At 37.8% G+C, this 21,938-nt stretch overlaps 1 protein-coding gene across 5 annotated transcripts in view; it reads right to left on the bottom strand.

The window, feature by feature from the left end:
* NKAIN2 (sodium/potassium transporting ATPase interacting 2) overlaps positions 1-21,938 on the bottom strand; it is a gene marked incomplete at its 3' end in the record, with an annotated part of 1,039,202 nt that overhangs the window by 177,344 nt on the left and 839,920 nt on the right. For 4 of the 5 annotated variants that reach the window (XM_084776796.1, XM_084776799.1, XM_084776798.1 and 1 more), the window contains exon 4: positions 17,720-17,920. The exons of the other annotated variant lie outside the window; for it this stretch is intronic. In XM_084776796.1, coding sequence (XP_084632922.1) covers positions 17,720-17,920 — 201 coding nt within the window. The remainder of the gene's footprint in view (positions 1-17,719; positions 17,921-21,938) is intronic. 5 annotated transcript variants of the gene reach the window in all.

Genomic DNA, 21,938 nt, shown 5'->3' with positions numbered 1-21,938 from the left:
CAAGACTGCGTTATGAACTTATTTATGTCTAAAATTGTGAGCTTGACTTGGGCTCATTGTATGAAATAAATTTAACACAATTGGTGAGAGTAGAGACCAATATTAAGGGAGAAAAGCAGAGCCAGGAAACCTGCAGCCATAATGGCTTGAGGAGAAGAATAGGGAGAGAATAGCCACGCCTGGGAATCATGTATTTTGCTGAACAGAAGTCTGTGTGGGCTGACAACAGTTGAAGTCCTATTTATAAGACTGATAAAAGGGAAAGATACAGACAGAATATCACAGATGGCCCCTTTCTACTGTGTAAACACTATTTAGCTTTAGTGCATTTGCCCATATTTTTATTCTTTTCCTCTCAAGTGTACCATGCCAAACAATAAATTATCTTTCACATTATGGCTGTCAGTATAAATCATGTTTGCATCACTCCTTTGAGAATTTGTTGCTCTTACTTATAAACAGAAACACTTCATACTATGTTTCTCTACCACTGTATTTAGATGATCTGACGAAGAGGAAAATGCAATGAAATACTTATGCCTAAGAGTTCTGCATCATATTAATTGATTAGGCCTAGAATGATAGTCTAGATAATATAGTACATTACAAATAAAGATGGTAATCTGCTATTCCAGGCCAACAACTTGTAATCATTTCCACAAAATATATGCTTTGATAGACATTAACATGATTGCTTATTTAAGAGACACTTGTGATCCAAGACAACAAATTTAGGTCTGAAATGGTTTTTGGTTGCAAAGTTAAGCATAAGAAATATACTGTGAATTTAGTTCATTGCACAACATGCTGTATACAATCTCTACCTAAACCCCATGCTACTAAAGAAGCACAGTTCCTTGTGATTTGTTGCACTCTGTATTCATTACCACCATCTTAAGCATATTTATATATTTTTATTCTGTGTTCCAAACATTGTGATGAATAAGGTGATGCCCTTAGAGGGCAAGTCAATTCTTCAAATACTCTACACAGAAAGAGCTATTGTACATGGGAGATAATTGTTGATAATGGACGAGGTGGGCTAGTGAGGCTGGAGACTGAGTTGCATTCTACTGGTTTTATGAATCAGAGTTCTATCTGGAGAGATGCAGACCTAGCAACGATTTGCTTTGTTTTTGCATATCACTTTTAGTTAACCTGGGAAGTTTATAGTACCCTTGAGGAGCTGTGAAAGGAACTGAGCTAAGGAGAAAATAAAGGATGCTGCCTTTATTCACTCTCATGGCAATTCCTTTAACGTTTAGCTCATAATTACAAAGTCTTTGACTATACAGTTGGCGGTAAGAGTTACGGATGGGTACTCCCAGGTACTGAATAGTCTACCTTCTATCTCTCAGTTTGCAAGTAGGGAAAACAAGAGAAAGTTAATGACAAACAACCCCTCCCTGCGCTGAGTTTGCCTTCTGAGGCTATTTGAGTTCTTGCGTTCTGCTTTCCCGAGTGTTTACAGATGTATTAACACATTTCCAAGGACACAGCAGCAGTAACCAAAATGAACAGAAGGACCTGGTAACGTGTCAACCCTCATTCCAACCAGTAGTATTTGTTGCTATTCAGGGACAGTGCACTTGGGGTACTAAAATTAGTTTGTAGAACTTTTGTTACTTTCTCTGTTTGGAACACTTGATTGTTCCAGGAAATGTCTTCCAACTTCATTTCTGTTCTCTTTTCCCTATGACCTTGGGGGAACTACCTGTTTACACTCATATTTTTTTTTATCTCCCTTCCCATGTGCTTTGAATATTTGTATGAACTGGAGTGACGCTGCCAAAACGAAATCTCGTGTTTACTGAGTTACTGGCCTTCACATGGTCTCTGAATCTGCATTCCCAGGAGAACCAGAACTAGAGTTGTATACCTAACGGAATCCAGCATTGCAGATAAGTATTAAAAAAACTGATCCTACCATCTCTGAGCACTGTCAACAGCTGAGTCCTTAAGCTTCAGGTAAAGGCAAGGGAGTCCTCTGGATGAGTTGGGGGGGGGTAGACGAACCTGGAGGGGACAGGAGGACCACAAAGAGACCAACAGAGCCAACAAATCTAGGCCCACGGAGGCTAGTGGAGACTGAAGCACCAAACAAGAACCTAAGCCCTCCATTCAGATGTAGCTGATAAGCAGCTCTGTCTCCCGGTGGGTTCCCAATTAAGGGGCACAGGGGCTGTCCCTGCCATGGACTCTGTTGCCTGCACTTTGATCACTTCCCCCTGGTGGTGTGCCTTACCATGTCACAGCGGAAGAGGATGCAGGCAGTACTGATGAGACTTGGTAGGCTCAGGTCAGTTGGTAGGTGAGAAGGGCTCCCCTCCCTCTGAGGAATAGGGGGGGATTAGGGGGAGAAGGAGGAGGGAAGGAGGGAGGTATGGGAGAGGGGAAGGAGGGAGGGAATGAGGGATCAGGAAGAAATAAAGGAGTGGCCTACAGGTTGGGATATAAAGTGAACAAAAATTTAAAAATAAATTAAACAACCACCACCACCACCACCACCACCACCACCTGTGTTCCTTCTAACAACTGAACCCCACATTCCAGCCCGACATTCTGGGGTTATGAGTAACTGAATCCAGCACTATAAGTCTTCTAACAGCTGAGCCCCATAATGTCATATTTCTAACAACTGAGCCCAGAAACGTGGGTATCTCTAAGGGAGTCTAGCACAGCGCTTACATCGAACAGCAGGGCGCAGCATTACAGCTGCTGGCTTTTGCTGGAGCTGGGAGAAGGATGTTTCTCCTGCTGACCATGTCACCTTGTCAGGAGCCAGAAGTGTTGTTTCAAGAAGGAAACTATTTTTCTGATCCCTCAACGATTTGCTTTGTTTTTGCATATCACTTTTAGTTAACCTGGGAAGTTTATAGTACCCTTGAGGACTGTGAAGAGTCAGTCCTCATGTCCAAATGCATGTGGTGAAGTCACTCGTTACTCAACAGAAACATGGTGCCCACAGTACAAATACACATGATTATTGGTAACAGTCTATTTCTGTCAGACCTGAAAGAAAATGTTTCAGAAGACTTAGAAAAAGTGGTGGAGCATCCAGAGCTGCATGGCCATCCTTCTATTAGAGTACCAACTCCCCTGAACAGAGCGGTGTGGCCATCTTGTTATTAGAGGATCTGAAGAGGGCTGTGTGGACATATTGGCATTAGATAGACAACCCTCTTCCTTGACTAGAGCTATGATGCCTTCTTGGCAGTGGGGAATCGACTTTCCTGACTGGACTTGAAGTGGTTCTGAGACTCACAAGATGTGAAGAGAAAGAGAAGGCTCTGGTATCTCTGGGAAAAAAACTCTGAAAATGACAAGCACCTAAGACTATACTTAAAGTTTGCATAAACAAAATTATAGCAGGTCTTAGAAATGTCTATCTTAGGCCAAACTTGGGAAGTGCTTTAGAGAATTGTTCATTTATGACCCCACATAGCCTAAAAAGTATAAAAAAATTTTCATGTGTTATAGAGACTATTACTGGTTATTTATAACCATTAGTTGAGAAAGCAATCTTGTGAAAAATTAATTGATCAAATATACATTGATTTATCTATCTATCTATCTATCTATCTATCTATCTATCTATCTATCTGTATTTCATTCTGACCCATTGATTTGTATGTTTGTCATTATGGCAGTATTACACAATTTTAATCACTATACTAATATAAAACGACCATGTTACACTTGTGTATATGAGCAACACAAATTGGACTTTCTTTTCTGGGGTGGGTCACAAGGTTAGGGGGTGGACTTGGGAGGACTGGAAAGCACATGTATTGGGGAGCATGAGGTGAAATTCCCAAATACTGAATAAAAATATGTTTGTGAAGAAAGAAGTTAAGGGTATCTTACGTAACTTAAATTCTATGGTGATTTTATTTTATTTTTTTCCAAGATATATATTATTTTATTAATTTGTTCTTGTTACATCTCAATGGTTATCCCATCCCTTGTATCCTCCCATTCTTCCCTCCCTCCCATTTTCCCCTTATTCCCCTCCCCTATGACTGTTCCTGAGGGGGAAGTCATGTCGAGGATCAGTTTCCGGCATTCAGACATGCTGAACAAGTGTTCAAATACTGAGACACACTGCTCTGCACAGTAGTGTGATTGGAAATGTACAATCCTTTCTTTAAAAATGCATGGATAGCGTTCACCTGCTTCAGCCAGCCCTCTCAGCCTATATTCATCCCCTGAGGCTGAGCAGCCATTCTTGTTGTAAACCCAGGATCCTCCCTAATTCTTCCTCCATTTCTCTCCCCGGCCAGTACTCACAACCCATCTCACTTCTTCTGTGACTCCCCACCTTCTGCAGACCTGCTCTCTCCCAGGGACCCATAGACATCATACTGGATGGGGGAACCCAGACAGAATATCTGTGCCTGCCTTCACACTCCCATCCGTGTCTCTCTAGGAGACCTCTTGTCCTTCTGCTACTTCACGTATGACCCCTCCTTCTAGTCCATTTCCGTTCCTTGGGTACCTTCTGAAATCTGTGGCCAAACTTGGGGAACCCTTAACTCTGCCTCTGCCATACTCACCCTCTGGACTGACATGGGACTGTTAAAAGTCTGAACGTAGAGTTTTAACCAGAACTTTGGATCTGAGACCAGTCAAAGTATGAATCATGAATCCTGAAGGGTCTCCAAGACTGAAAATCAGGCACCATTGTGCTGGTCCACAACTGCCCATTTTGGGATCACAACAATCAAAGAACTTAACACCCACCTACAAGGGACAAGAGCAGATATTCACACCAAGGAATCATAAACCTCAAAACTCCAAATGGCCAGAACAGATTCCTAAAACGTAAACATGAACAACAAAAACAATATGCCTTACCCAGAGACCAGTACCTATACTGTTATTTTCCTCTAGAAAAACAGTTTAGATAAAACACTAGACAAGGATTTCAAAACAACAATTACAAATATGTTCAGGATCATTAAAGAGGGCACAAATATATAGTTCAAAAAAGACCATGAAAATATAAACAATCGAATCAAATAAAAACTATTCAGATTATGAAAATGAAACTTATCAGGAAATAAAATCGTTAAAAGAAAAATCCAAACTTAAATACAACTCAAAATAAAAAGCTCAGAAAAAAAATATCTCAAAGGAAATCTTCAAAACTGAATGAAGTGGAAGAGAGAATTTCAGGATTTGAAGACAAGGTAGAAGAAATGGCTAGCTCAGTCAAACAAAAATGTCAAATCTAAAAAAAGGTAGCTACAGAACATCCAGAAAAATCTAGGACACAAGGAAAAGACCAAATATATGAATAATAGATACAGAGAAAAGAAAAGAAACCCAGATCAGAGATACAGAAATTACTTTTAAGAAAATCACAGTACAAAATTTCCTAAATCTGAAAAAATAGAAGGTACAAGAACACCAAGTAGAAAGGACCATAAAAAAAATTCCCCATGATACATAATAATAAAAACAATAGATGTACAGAATAAAGGAAGGATGTTCAAAGCTGCAAGGGGAAAAAGACAAAGCCACATATAAGGAAAGGCTCATTAGAAAACACCCAAAATTTCATGGATACATTGCAACTCAGAAAAGCCTACATAGGTATTGTTCAAGTTCTAAAAAGATTGGAGATATCAGCCTAGACTACTATACCCAGTAAAAGTATCAATCACAGTCAAAGGAGAAAAGAACATTCCATTACCAAAAACAAAACCAGAAACAAAACCAACTTTTGTTTACTAGCAAGAGAACTTGGGTTTGAAGAGGAAGTTAAATACACCGAAATGACACAGGAATAAAACCAGAATAGTTAACCAAAAGAGATCTAAACAATAGCAAAAAAATAAAACAACAACAAAATAACAGAAAGTAATAAACACTCTTCACAATAACACTCAATATTTACAGTTACAATTCCTGCAATGAAAAGGCATAGACTAACAGATTTGATGAGAAAAAAAGGATCCATCTTTCTTCTGACCCCTGAGAAACACACTTCACTATCAAGGACACAATCAAGGAGGATGAAAACAAAAGTCCAAGCAAATGAAACAAGAAGCAAATGGGCATAGCTACTTTCATATCTGACAAATTGAATCAAACCAGAGCTAATTGGGAAAGACAGGGAAGGACGACACTAAATTCTCATTAAAGGAAAAAAAATCACCTAAGAAGATATTACAGTTCCAAACATTTATGCATCAAATGCAAAAACAACAAGCTCATGAAAGAAATACTACTGTAGCTAAAACCAAAAACTGACCAAATGCAGTGATAGTAGGTGACTTCAATACCTCGAACTCACTAATGCATAGGTCATACAGACAAAACCTAAACAGATAGACTCTGGAGTTAAATACTATCATAATCAAATGGACCTAACAGGCACATCTGGAGACCATTCCACTCAAACATGAAAGAATGCGCTTTATTCTCAGTAGCCCATGGGACTTTCTCCAAAATTGACCACATATAAGAAACAAAACAAGCCTTAACAATTTTAGGGACCTTGAAATGATACCCTACACGAAGTCTGTCCACCATGGATTAAAGCTGAACATCAACAACAATAAAAAAGCAAAATGTACATAAAGTCATGGAAACTAAAGAGTTTACTATTGAATAAAAATTGGATCAAGAATAAATCAAGAAGGAAATTACAACCTTTTAGAAATGGAATGAAACTGAAAACACATTATAAGGAACAGTGAAGGCCATTTTAAGAGAAAAGTCAATAGCAGTAAGCATCTGCTCTGAAAAATAATATGGAGGGATCTTTTAATAACTTAATGATGTACTTGAATACTTTAGAAAAATGAAGAGAAATAATACCAAAAAGAATAGATGGGAAGAAATAATAAAAGTTAGGCCTGAAACTAATGAAATAGAAACAACAACAATAATAAAGAGAATCAACGAAATGAAAGTTGATTCTCTGAATGAAAGCCATAAGACTGACAAACATTAGTCAACTTAATCAAATAGACAGGAGAGAAGATTAAAAGCAGTAAAACTATAGATTAAAAAGGAGACAATCCAATAGACATCAAGGAAATCAGAAAAGCATAAGGACATACTTTATGACATGAAACCCCTAAAGGTACAGTATTGTTATACATAAGCTGGCAATGACGAATAGCTCTCTAATTGGATTTAAGTTCCACTCAACATGAGTGGAAAAGCACTCCTGCTACTGGAAAGCTAGCCAAGTATCCACTGCTACTGTAGCCATGGATCTTGGAGGAGAACCTATAAGTGCCATTTTACTAAACTAGCATAATCCCTGATCATTTTATAAATATTTGTCCTGATGCACTTTACTCATGAGGGTAATTCTCAACCCTCATTAAGGAAAGTTTACTTTGCAACAGAGACCATCTCAGAAAACCACACTGATCAAAATGGAGGCTGTGGAGCCCAGTCCTAGTGATACAGCAACAACGCAACTCCTACAGCAAAGGCTCAGAATCATTAAAAAAGTGGGGGTAGGATGATTATTAGAGCCAGAGAAACATAAAAATTAGTGTGGGGCCTGTCTCCTACACAGATAACAGAAGTTGCACCAACAAGGTCTTGCCAACATGGCTGCTAAACATTATCTAATCAAGGACAACACCAACAGACATTCAAATGTGGGATGGAGAAGCTCATAAGGCCTCAAGCCTAGAGAGTGACAGGCAGCTACAGTATGCTTACGGTAAGAGAATTCTTCTTCCTCAGGAAAGAGCACACCCACTGTTTATACAATACCAAATGGTCAGCTCTGAAAATAGATGCATAAAAGTAACACTATACAGACTGACAAGCCTGTATTTATGTATTTGTGAACACACACACACACACACACACACACACACACACACAGAGAGAGAGAGAGAGAGAGAGAGAGAGAGAGAGAGAGAGAGAGAGAGAGAGAGAGAGAGAGAGATTAAAGGAAAGAGGCTGTGCATTTGAAAAAGACAAGACAGCAAATATGTCAGGGGTCACGAATGGGAGGGTTTGGTGGGAAAAAAAAGGAAAGAGAAAATTATGTAATGATATTATTATCTCCCCTCAATTAAATAATTTTAACATAAAAAGCTGTATTGCACCAACCTGAAGAACCTAAAATAAATACATGTACTTTTTAAAATATGTAAAACCCAGCAAAGTTAAATCAAGGTTAAATTTACAATTTAAACAGACCTATACACCTAGTAAAACATTTGCAACAATTAAAAAGAAAAGAAAAGTTCAGGGCCACATGGATTAATCTGAAAATTATAACAGACCTTCACCCAAACATTCCCCATTTTTTCTGCAATATAGATACTGAAGGAACATCTATTTTTAAAGAAGTCATTCTTATTCTGAAAAAACCAAAACAAAGACTCAATAAGAATTATAGATCAATATTACTTATGAATATATACATAAAATTTCCTAGCAAAATACTTGCAGACTAAATATAAGAACATATCAAAAAAGATTATCATTGGTGATCAACTTGGCTTCATCTCAGAGATTCAGGAAGGATTCAACCTACCCAAATCAACAAGTGTAATTTACCAAATAAGCAGATTAAAAAGCAGAAATCACATGATTATCTAATTGGATGCAAAAAAGGCCTTTGAAAAAACATAGTATCTCTTCCTGATACAGAAAGTAGAGAGAAGAGAAATACATCTTAATGTAAGAAAGGCCACTTGAAACAAACCCATGGCCATCACCATCCTACAGGAAGAGAAACTATCTAAAAGCATTTCCATTAAAATCTGTTTTCTTGCTAGAATGGTGGTGTCCTTTGCTGTACAGTTTTTGAGTTTCAGGAGGCCCTATTTATTAATTGTTGGTCTTACAGTTTTTGCTACCAGAAAGTCCTTTCCTATGCCAATTAATTCAACTGTATTCCTTCCTTTCTTTTCTATCAATTCATGGCATCTTATCTTATGTTGAAGTCCTTGATCTATTTGGATTGAGTTTTGTGAAGGCTGACAAATATGAATCTATTTTCCTTCTTCTATATGTAGCTATTCAGTTTGACCAGCACCATTTGTAGAAGATGCTGTCTTTTCTCTATGTTCTGGGCATCTGTTTCAAATACCAGATATTTGAGTACAGCTGTAGATATGTGGAATCATCTCTGTCTTCACATCTGTTTCATTGATAAATATCTCTTTATGCCGATACAAAGATTTTTATTAGTATAGTTTAATACAACTTAAAATCTTGGTGATATACCCAGCAGTCCATTTGTTTTGGCTAGTGTGTATGTGTGTGTGTGTGTGTGTGTGTGTGTGTGTGTGTGTGTGTGTGTTTCCACATGAAGATTAAGACTGGGTTTTCAAATTCTGGGAAGTATGTTGGAATTTTGGTGGAGTCTACACCAAATCTATAGCTTGTATTTGGTAAGATGGCCATTTTCAAAATATTAATCCTACTGATCCATTAGCATGTGAGATCTTTTCAAATTTTAATGTCTTATTCAATTTTTTTCTTCAATGTATTAAAATTCTTAGCATGCATGTGTTTTTGTTTGCTTTGTTAGAATTATTCCAAGATATTTTTGAAGATCCTATGAAAAATATGATTTCCCTGATTTATTTCTGCAAATGTTCGTCATTTGCATACAGAAAGGCTACTGTTTCTGTGTGTGGTGTTAGTTTTCTATTCTGCTACTTTATTGAAATTATTTATCAGCTTTCAAAGTTTTCTAGGAAGAGTCTGTAGGATCTTTTATATACAAAATCATATCATCTGCAAACAAAGATATTTTGAATTTTCTCTATTTGTATCCTTTTATTCTCTTTCAGTTGTCTTACTGCTCTAGCTAAGACTTTGAGTACTATATTGAATAAATACCATATGCTATTAAATAAAGCCTAAAGTATAAGGAATGAGTTACATCATTTGTTGTTGTCAGCCAAAGGGATCTCCTAGAGCCCCCACCACAAACATTATAAGCTATTGACAATGCTTATCCTCCACAACCTGGTGATAAAACCCTATTACCGAAGAAAAGACTGTAAGAACCAGAGGTGTCGCACAACTCCAAAGAAACTATTTTCCAGACAAATTAAGCAGATGCACTTACAAACTCACCAAGGTTGACAGCATGCACTAGCTCTGCACAAATCTGTCAGAAAAAAAAAATCTCAGTACGGAAAAGGAAACATATGTACAAAGTCACATCCCTAGCCCCAAATCTATTTGAAATCTATGACTGCTGGGAGAGGTAAAATTCAGTGTTCTGTAGTAGGATGACCTTGATTATATCCACCACACTCAAAGGCATGGTTCACGCTCAGGAGCAGATGACTGTCACAGAATGGACCACAAAATGGACTCCACGGGTTGTTTTTGTTTGTTTGATTGTGTCCTGCTTTTTGATGTGTGTGTGTTTGTGTGTGTCCTTTTTAAAAATACAGAGTAAGGAAGAAGATGAAGTTGGATAGGTAGGCAGATAGATCTGAGAGGATTTGGAGGAATGCAAAGAATATGGTCAAAATATATTGTGTGAAAAATGAAAAGCAAAACTCTGTCTCTTTTTAGGATCATAGGTTTTGTGGAATTAATTTTCTTTTTGAATTCATAATTCTACTTCAGTACTTTCACAGAATTTTGTCCTAGTGAAATATGTTTACTTATTTTCATTTGCCCATTATCTCATACTACTTTGCATTGAATTAATATACATACTTATAATTCATTTTACATATTATATTAACACTCATAAATTTAATTTTGACTTTTTTCCCTGAGTTCTTAAGCACTGGATGTTAAAATGCATTAGCATTTGAGTTATAGTCATAGTTATAAATTTGTACAACAGATCAAACAATGCAGTTTATAAAAACATGAACCAAAGTTATTAAGTGCAAATTAATTTATTATTTCAAATACATTTGCTATTAGTACTAGAATGAGACAGCTCAGCATGATTCATATTTTAATTTATTATTTACTTGTAAACACTGAAAAATCTTGTTCTTAAATATCAAAGTAGTGAGTACATTTTGTATAATGATGTTACTCAATTTATATAACTTATTCTAAACTGCATGTCACAATTTACACATTCTGTATCACAAAAATCATTTGAAATAACCTGCCAACTGGCAAATCTATTAGGTTTCCCTTCTACTTTAATGAAAGCAAAGAACTGGAAATTGCTCAATTTGCAACAATTTCTGGGAAGTGTATCAAAAACATGACAAAGATCTAATGAACAGCTATTAATCATGCTCCAGAATCTCTTAAAGGCACCAACCGTGATTAAATTAAAAAGTGTGTAAAAATGTTGAAGGGCTATTGACTTTGCATTTGTGTCTTTTTATATAATATAAGGTTTTGTTAATTTAAAATGTCATGTGTTCTGAATTATTTTGCAACAAACTATAGAACTACAGACATGCTTAGTTTAGTTTATGAAACTTGTAATGTTAAAAATCATAATATAAATAGATAAATAAAGTTTCACCCTGAAACACATCAGGCAAATCAAAATTTACTTTTTGTGTCAGTGAATCTGTTTAGATAGATGTTAGGGATCATATATGTAATTCCTGCACTTGGAAGGCTTACAGGAGGGTGGCCTAGAGTCTGGGGCCCTCCTGGGCTACAGAGTGAGACCCTGTTTCAAAATGAAAATTTTAAAACAAGAAAAGAAAGAAAAAAACTGGAAAGTATCATTTGGCCATTTTAGTGTTAATTTTCTAGTTAAAATGTAGATTGTGCAGCCCGAGTCTGCTGCACAGGGTATGAATTGGAAGAGGAGTAGTCTTATACAACGAGTATATTCCAAACTGTATTTTAACTGGAAAAGTTAAAGCTAAAATTGGAGGCTATCTTATACACTGTAAAATATGGTAAATGTTATTTTTTTCCACTTAAATAAGTATAAGATGGATATCCCCATGACGGCTAAACTTCTGAATGTAGCAGTCACCAAGACCAGATCATTTCATTCCCCTGGTCATCCTTTTTAAGCTAAACAATCTTACACCACTTAATACAAACTTCACAGCAATATCCTTGTGGCCTGAACATTAGGACTCACATCTTTAACAGTCAAATCAATGTAAATAAGTGTTTCCAGATTAAAGAAGACATACGACACTGCATATTCAATATTAAGTTCACTCAGCTGTGTGAAACACACACATTAGCAAGTTGTCAGTTCTCAGAATGTACTCCAGCATAAACTAATAATCCGGGATGAAGTGCTCCAAAATTGTAAACTCCCTTTATCACTGATGTTTCTAGGCATATCTGAGTACAATAAATGTCAAATGCAAGTTATTAATCTGTAATAATAGGAATATTTGTGACTAATTGATCTGAAAATGTTTTGCTTATTACTTTTTATTTAACTATACTCGGTTTAATAATGACTTCATGTACACTACAAAGTTCTGAATTTTATGAACAGGGAAATTATGTGACTGAAGGGTAGATGACTTGACAACTGCTATAATTTTAGTTGAGAGCTGTATACCAGTATGAAAGCTTTTCCTAAAGTCTTTATGAATCCCTGCTAATTTGTGTATGGTTTCTAAGCCACCTCTAATGGCTGTGGGAAATACTAGCCTTATTTACATTTTTACCAATATCCTTTGTTAAGTCTCCTAGAAGAATAATCATCAAGCCTCCATGAATTTAGAAGTGTGTCGGATGTAAAGGAAATGAAGGAAAACAAAGGCAAGCGATTTTGGTTGGTGAGGTTTATATTAAATTTAGAAACATTGATTCTCTGGATGTGGCTGGAGATATAAGTGATTAACTGGCTCTGTTTTCCAATGAACATCTCTTTTGAATTCTAACATAATTTCAATATACACAGTTTCTTATGCCATTACAATAAATCTTTTCTCATAAAATAACATTTGTGCGTGTTATGTTTTCTCGCCATGGTGTTGCTTAGAGAAGTGAAGCTAATCTGCATACAATGAATGTGAGACTCATAGACCTGAGTCCTCTCCCCATGGAAGATGCAGCCCATCAACTAAGACTTTTTACCCAGACAGACTCTGGAGTCTTGGACTTCAGGAATCATTACTCATCAGTTGGGAACAGCATTTCATGTTGAAGGTTGTTTCCCTTTCGTGCTGTTAGAATATAGCCACTCTCTTTTAAACAGCTATGTTTGTGAGCAAAGGCTTTCAACCTGGTCTGCTGCCTCGAAGGGCTGTTACATGGTCAAGAGCATGGGTTCATGTGAGCTTGCTTTCTCCTCTTTGCAGTATTGGAAACCCACTACTTAAGAGATTGTATGAATCTATTTGTAATACGAAAACATCATTTCCCAGTTGATCTCCTTCTTGCTCTCCCCACACACAGTTAATGTGTTTTTGCAAATGTGGGGATTTGAAAAACGTTTTTTATTTTTATTAAAACTGCACACACCTGTATGGCTTTTGAATTCAACAGAGGGGGAGGGAACTGGAAGACCGACACCTGGCGCATCATTAGGGTTTTGTGCCTGTTCGTTCTGCTCGGCTGGAGGCTGTGTGATTAATAGCCCCTCTTCTCAATTACAGGGGTATTATGCTTGTCTTCTTTTGGCTGATGATGGGAGAGATCTATGTGTGTAATGCAAATTTGGGCTTTGTGAATGCTACTTCCAAAATCAGCCAGGAGTTGATTGGCAGAAAACATAACAATGGGGTAACAAGCATTTGGGGGTTCAGGAATCTGTGAAAGACCGAGCCATGGCAGAGTAAAAAACGGGAGAGATTTGGAATTAATCAAGAGCAATAACGGGGAGAGCAGCTGTTTGTAGAAACAGATTTGAGCCAGACATCCTAGAGGCCAGCTTCAAAGACGGATGCAAACAAGAGTAAGTTTACCTGACTTTGCTGAATACAGGAGAAGAGCGAGAAGCAGAAATTACGCACAAATTGCACACAGTGTACTCTTGCCACATTCTCCAAGGCTTTCTACCTGAGCTAGATTTGTGTTTCCATTTTTGTTGAGCCATCCTCAGGTAAAGAGATCAGACTGCTCTGTTTTTCTATAAGCCCAACAGGACCAAACATCAGGAACTGTTTGCTACATGGAACAGAACTGAACATTTGACTGTTGGAAGGATGATATGGGTGACCCAGAGGGGAGGAACAGAGATATTCCAGACAGCATTTTATCCCATAATCATTGAAGCAAAAGTGATCAGAATAACCAGAGAAAAATGTGGAAAATGTGTTCCTAAGGCAGGGACAAATGTTCAAGACAAGCCTTACAGGGAACAACACACACCCCTTAGCACAAGCCTGGCTAAACAGCAACAAGCCCAAAGGCAGAAAGTATATTGGACTCAATGATGTACCTTCTAACTATTCTGAGCTATGCCACAGTCAGCACTGAAAAATAAGAACTGCTATCCACAAAGGAGGAGTGAGTGAAAAGGGGACAGTTGAGAACGCCAAGCCTCCATTCTGGAGACAGCGTAGATAGGTGAAATGAGATCCAATTACAGCAACCCTTAAAGACACTCCATCTTCTCTGCATTGTGTATACTTTTGCCTTTAAAGGTTAATTTTGCTGTGTAGTAGATATTTCCTTTGGATAGTATGTCACCCTTAACATATGCATCTGTATCCTAACCTATTTCTGTAGAAACTTCCTGTATGCAAAATTTTACATGTGGTTTAACAAAACAGTGGCTATAGTTACATATACACATAACACGAATTCAAAGAGCTTTCTAAAAATGATTACTTATAAGCACAATCCATGTACATAAATTATATCTTCATATCATCTTCGGATATGGATGGAATTTTGCCAAATGATAGGTTCAGTACCATAGATGGGATGGTCGGCCTGAGAGGTATATTTTGTTTAACTTCCCTCTTTCATGTACGTGCACGACACATTTTATCTGCCTCCTAATTCTAGAAGTATTTTGCTTTTCTCACGAGAAGCTACTTTACTAGACTTGAAGAAAAACAGTCATCACTGCCAGCTTGCCTTTATTTCCCAAAAAACGAAATAAACAGTTTCAGAGTTTAAAACTGCCATAAAAGACTCTCTCCATTCAAGATATATCCTGGGTTGGATGAATGACAGGGAGAACAGTTCACATTGTTGTTACCCAGAATGCCACCAGCTTAACTTTACTGAATCTCCACTTATGCTGACCCGGTTTGTCTTTGATGACAGGATCCCTGAGAGCCAGGATACATGAAGATCAAAACTCCCCCTTGATGCAACCTACACAAAACTGACATGATGGGTGCCTGAGTGACTACCTGATAACCTCCAACTTCAGTGTTACCCATCAGCATTCTCAGCACACATGCCTTGCTGCCATCAGCTGAAGGTTCTATGGTTAGAACCACAAAGCGATGCTAAGAAAGGAAAAGAGGTAGTTAAATCTCTGGAAATCTCTGCTTATTCTCAGATGGATATTTCCTATATTTAACCTGTCTCCCACCTTCAGTCTCTTTATTCTGCATCTATGACATCCTCAACCTTCAGTGTTGACATAATGTTCTTCTGGACTGAGTACCGTTTACCCTTGTTCACTCAAAGGCTGATTTCTCTACCCTACTATCTGGTTTCAATCTGGACATTGCATTGTGAAGCTTATTCTAAGCATCTACTGTCTCAAGTTTGTGTAAACATGACACTATTTGTTCTCTGCATTGCCAATAACAGTCAACTAGCCAATGCTGAGCAATACAGAGAATAGGGTGGGGTATCCTGCTCCAGTGATTAGAGGAGAAATAGGAGGAAGGACAGGAGGGATGCCTGTAGAGAGGACCAGCAAACACCAGGAGAAATGAACCAGACCAAGGAGATGAGTAAAAATTAAGTATAATGTAGGAAATCTGAATGGGAGGAAGCTATGTTAGGTTGGAGATTTAGGATGAAGTAATTATTGCTCAGTATTATGGTCTAGGCTAATTAAATATATCCTAGTCTCTCTTTGTGGTTATTTGGGTATATACCTGGGTAAGGAGTAGCCAATGATTATAATAAAATTATAAATCAATATTAAGTATTAATAATATTCAACACTTCAGTGATTCAAAAGCTTATATATAAGCCAATCTCCTTCTCATTCTCCTATGATTTTTCATAGAAGGAACCTTCCTTCATTTCTTTGTCAGTGTGGCATTTTAGTGACTGGTTGTACAGAGCTCATCTAAGCTGGATAAAAATATCTGGATATACTTTAAAGAAGAATAGAATTTAGATTTTTCTAGAAACTAGGCTTCTCTACAAAGATTTACAGTTTTTTCTTTGGTGCTGGGAGATGATGAGCTGTAAAGACAGCCCTTCCTTCTGAGCAAGGGCATGCCGGTGTGATTCTCTGCATCTGTTTTTATCTCAGGCATCGCAATTCCTGACCATTGGGCTGGAGATGGCACCATTAGCCTTGCTTCTTAAGTGACAAGTAAAGCCTCTAGCAGAAACACAAGTTTCGTTTTTGGTTTTTGAAACATGGTCTGCAGGTATGGCTCAGAGTTGCCTTGGACTGACAATCCCACGTTGGCCTTTCAAGTACGCTGACCACTGCCACATTCTACAACCCTTAGCTAAGAACAAATTTCTAATATCGCAATATCTTTCTGTTTTGCTTTGTACTTTGTTTTTTAGTTTTTGAGACAGGTCTTCTATCTATAGAGAGTTGGCTGTCCTGGAACTTGCTCCGTAGACCAGGCTGGCCTTGAACTCACAAAGATTCATCTGCCTTTGCATCCTGACCACTGGGATTAAAGGTGTGCACCACCATGCCCAGCTACAGCATTTTATATCATGATACAAAGTTGTTTTTTTCAAATCTAGAGACACTGATACCATTTTACATGTAACATATTGTTTCTTATTATTCAATTGTAAGTTAATATTACTCAACATAATTAGATGAAGAAAGAGTTGAAAAACAAGATTTATTTGTTGCTAATGTGTTTAAGCTTGTGGCTATCAATTACAGGTCTATATGGGATCTAAGGAAAAAGCATATGATTTCCCATCTCACGTGAGCACATGAGTTCTTGTATAATTCTTGTATAACAAAGTTGTCAACTTTTCAATTCTCACACAAGTGCACAGGTTCCCTAAGCTTCTTCAAGAAGAGTTGCTTTTATTTGTATCTTTGTCCTAATAATATAAACATTTTATTTGTAGAACATAAGCATATGTGATAATAATTTGACATTTATAACTTTGCTGTGTTCTGATTAAAGGAAGGTTCTTTATTTGTCAGAATATAATATATGGGGTCATTAAAATCTAGAGATAGAGGCTAAAGAAAGTATGAATTGTTCTGAGAAAGGAGGGAGAATAAAAATTGACCTATCTGTGAAATCTAGGAAGAATAAGGAAGATGGCAGGCAAGCAGAAAGAAAAAAATGTGCTAACAGTTCAGCAAAAATAAATAAACCCCTATATATTGAAATCTTTCTTCTTAGGTAGGAAGAATGTGAGATATGAAAACCTTTTCAATGGGCCCTTTAGAATCTTCAGAGAAACCCTACCACAAATGAAAGAACCAAATATTCAAGGGCTGGATGATATCAAAGGCTTTTTGTCAATTTCTGATGAAAAGCTATGTATCCAGGATTGTGAAGACTTGGTTAAACCCACCAAATTCCTATTATAAATGACATTAATCAGAAAAATTAAATTGAAAAAAAAACCCACGCAGTTCAACATAGAGTCTATGCACATACTGAGTTTGCCCAGAAATAAGCAATTGCAGAAACAGTAGAAGGAATGGTTAACTGTCAACACTTACTGCGAGGACAATCTGGAGGGAACTGTGAGCCACTTCTATGTATTGGTACTCCAGAAAACACCCTGAGACAGTGATGTACCGATGGTCTTCTGGAGCCCAGTCTGGGGCAGGTGTCACAGATGTCACCATACATCCTGGTCCATTCTCCATCCACCAAGACCGGTGCATTGAAATATTAAATGTCAGGATAAGGTCTGTCTCCTGCAAGAAGGCAATTTGTAAGGATGAGAAAGACTATAAATGTCAGCTTATTTGGGATGTACTTATTTCTGTTTACTGCTTGAAAATGTAGGTCTGTCCCTATCTCCTACTGTATATTACAGGCACTTGAGGAAACAGCTAAATTAATCTTGTGCATATAGACAATACTTTTGAAGGTTTGACCGACCAAAGTACTACCAGTTAAATGATTACTTTTAGAAAAATTACCAATGATTTTCATTAACTTTAGAGTTGGAGAGTCCTTTTTGGGACCTAAAAACTTCCTGAGACCAATTATTTAAACCATATCTTTGGGTGAAACTAGTGCTACAATAAATGTGAATCATTTTTTCCTCTTCCCAAATATTTATTTTTTCACACATTTTAGTTCTCCAAACTGGATTTCAGTGTGACCTCATTTACCTTAATGTTGAAGTTAATCTTAGGATCTTGAAGAACTTTTCATAGAACAACACATTATTACTTGGTTTAACCTTTCTTCTAAAAGTTGGTCCCGTTGTACACATAGAGTTGGTTTCAGGACCTTACACATACTAAAATCCTAAGAAGCTCATGTCCTTTATATTAAAGGGCAGCTGGTTGAATAAAGATATATAGTTTTTATATCTATAGTAGGGGAACTGCATTAGCAAATCACCATCTTCAGTCTTGTCAACTTCCATTGTGAATTTGTTCATAACACATCTTAGAAAATTAACAGCACACTTTTACAGGATGGAGGTAATAAACTCACTGCTCTTTAGGTGAATTGGGTGGTACACACAATGCATGTGACTGATCATCCACGGAAAGGTGCCGATGACACACAAACAGAAACAAGGTGTGAGAGAATGCATCAAGGGCGTTCCGTTTCTCAGCAAGTCATGACTGATGACGAGCATGGGAACAGGATGACTGCAGTGTAGGTGTTGTGGAGTCATAGGCTAATAGAAGCAAACCACTCTGACTCCACAGTGAAGTGCTCATCTGTGTGGGCGTACCCTGCATAGACAATTTTATCTCTGCTTTGTGACTGTGAGCCACTGACTCACACTGGAAACACTAAGGATAAAATCATAGCTGGAGAAACCAGATCCTGAAAGGAGGAGTCACCTGAAGAAAGCTGTTCTATGACATCGCTATTTTCTAAGTAAGAGAAAGACGGAAGAAGGTTTCTCTTCTTCCTGAGGCTCTGAAGAAAAACTTCATGAATTACATGGGAACTTGGAGACACAGATCTGGCAATTGACATAGGCTTGAAAGATTAAAATAAGCTTATGATCAAAGCCACCTGCTAAGTGGCCAAACAAAAAGTGGTGATGTGTTTTGGGGGGGCGAGTGTTTTGCTACAGAAAGATGGGTCCAGAGTAGAGAACCAAGAGTAACTTGTGGTTTGTCACTGCACCTGTTTTCTTTCCAAGAACATAAGTTGTATTAGCATGTAATAATAGCTCATATAATATCATATAACAATACCACACATTCCTAGGTTTTGAAGAAAAATAAGCCAAGCATGTAACTGGGTGTGGCAGTGCACACCTGCACTTCCAGTACTCAGGGAGGCAGGGTCAGGCAGATGTCTATGAGTTCAACGCCAGTCTGGTCTACAAAGTCAATCCAGGACAGCCAAGGCTACACAGAGAAATGCTATCTCCTCCTGCCTCCCCCTGAAAAAAAAAAAAGCAGAGCATGTAAACCAATAGTCATGTGTCTGCTGCTGAGGGAGTTAACGCAAGATAGTGTTTCTAAAATGGCCAAAATGTCAACCATGTGCAAGTCAGTTTGATAATCCTCTAAAAGTCTTTTTGGTGCCTGTATAGCCTCCCTGACCCCTTACCTATTCTCTTTAGCTATTCCAGGCCTGGAGGAAATGGAACAATAATGGTGAATTAGGAAATGTGTGATGATAAAAGAAAGAAGGCAAACACAGTCCATACACATAAGGCCTTTCCTATGGGCTGGGCTAACTTTGAGTGAAACATGAATATCTTATTACAATGCTAGGAAGCCACTTCCATTTTTCTCACTGCGTGGCTCCGGCTGTCCTGGAGCTGGATGTATAGACTAGATCTGGCTTAGAACTTACGGACAGCCACCTGCCTCATCTGCTAAATGCTGGGATTACACACATGTACCACCAGCCCCGGCCAGCTGCTCCCATTTTTAAAAGAGATGATTTAAGGTGTTATTGTAACTTCAGATGAGTTCTCATCTTAAAGAAACAGGAGACGGTTGTGTTTGATCTGTTTGCAACAGAACCAGAACCTGAACAATGGGTAGGGTTTCAGGGTCACTTATATAAGACAAAATATTGTTTTCTGCTTCTTTCTCAGTATGCCTCACTCAATATTTGGTTACCAGAGAAACCCAGATGAGTCATCAGGGACAAGGAGAGAAGAGAAAAATGGCTTAAAAGGCAACTCTAACAGGATCAAGACACAGTTCAGAAGTAGCACAGTCTCATCTCCTAATAGCTAGTGATTTCTTGTTTTCTTCCTATTAATCTTAAAATTTTTATTTTTATTTTTATTTATTTATTTTTAATTTTTTATTAATTTATTCTTGTTACATCTATTTGGTTATCCCATCCCTTGTATCCTCCCATTCTTCCCTCCCTCCCATTTTCCCCTTACTCCCCTCCCCTATGACTGTTCCTGAGGGGGATTTCCTCCCCCTGTATATGCTCATAGGGCATCTTGATACCCTATAGCTAGTGATTTTGAAGGCAGTTAGCTCAGGATCTCAGTAACCGCCCCGCCCCCCTTCTCTCACAGGAAATCATCTCCAGACATGAGGCTCCATCTGAAAAGAAGGGATAGAGGAATTTTACTAAACTGAAATATTGGCCATTTATGCTAGTACTCCTCATCTGCTGGGGAAAGACTTATTTCTCATATAAAACTAAACAAGTGTGAAAGCAATTATGCAGGAGTTTGTTTTCAAACAATAACCAGGGCCTAGACTGTCATGCTGAGAATCTGGTTGTTGCCTATTTCACTAAGCATGGGGGCATTATGACTTCTGTAGTGAAATTCCTTTTCCACTGGGCACTCTCAGTACACCATTGTAATTGGTCCCCACAGCTTCAGAAAGAACTATATTAAGGCATTAACGTAGGCAGAGTTTATGTGCAGTAGAGATTCTGTGATCAGAATGTAAACTTATTAGCTCTTCGTATCCTAAATGCTTATATGAAAGGATAAGAGAAGAGATTTGTCATGGTCACCTAGCTAAAATATAAGAGGTAATGGATCGCAATTGATGAAGGTGTCTAGGAAGTCAAAACATGAATTAGTTCACATACTCAGCAATGACATGTTTGCAATAAGGGAAACAAAATAGCCTTATCTATAAGAAAGACAGTATTCTAGAAACTTTTGCTTCTGTCTGTTTGTCTGTCTATCTGTCTGTCTATTTGTCTGTCTATCATCTATCTATCTATCTATCTATCTATCTATCTATCTATCATCTATCAATTATCTACCTATCTATCTATCTATCTATCTATCTATCTATCTATCCATCTATCTGTCTATCATCTATCAATTATCTATCTATCTATCTATCTATCTATCTATCTATCTATCTATCAATCATCTATCTCTATTTATGCACATGCCTGTGTGTGCACGCATGCATATGTGTGTGGGCATATAAATGAGGAAGTAAGAGGACAACTTGGAGGAGCCAGTTCTCTTCTTCCACCATGTGATTTCCTAGGATCAAATCCACACCATCATCATCTACTATGCCATCCCACTGGTGACAGTTAACCCTTTCTTCCCTGTTACCAAGGTGTTAGGAGACAATCTTTACAGATTTTTAATATAAATGCAATATATTGGATGGTACCTTTTGATTTTCCCCTAAATTTAAAGTGTTTTAGTCAAGATGGGGCTTAGGTTAGACTAACTGGACAGAGTCTGCCTCCTGCTCTGTGTGGATCCAACATGGGCTCTCATGCTTGCAAGGCAACACTGCACCAATTGAGCCATCTCACTAGCCTAGGTCTTCTTCC

This window comes from Acomys minous (assembly GCF_964271855.1).
Source record: "Acomys minous genome assembly, chromosome: 3".
Taxonomy (NCBI): domain Eukaryota; kingdom Metazoa; phylum Chordata; class Mammalia; order Rodentia; family Muridae; genus Acomys; species Acomys minous.
Note: the sequence above shows the minus strand (reverse complement) of the source record. Positions and strands in the feature narration are given on the sequence as shown.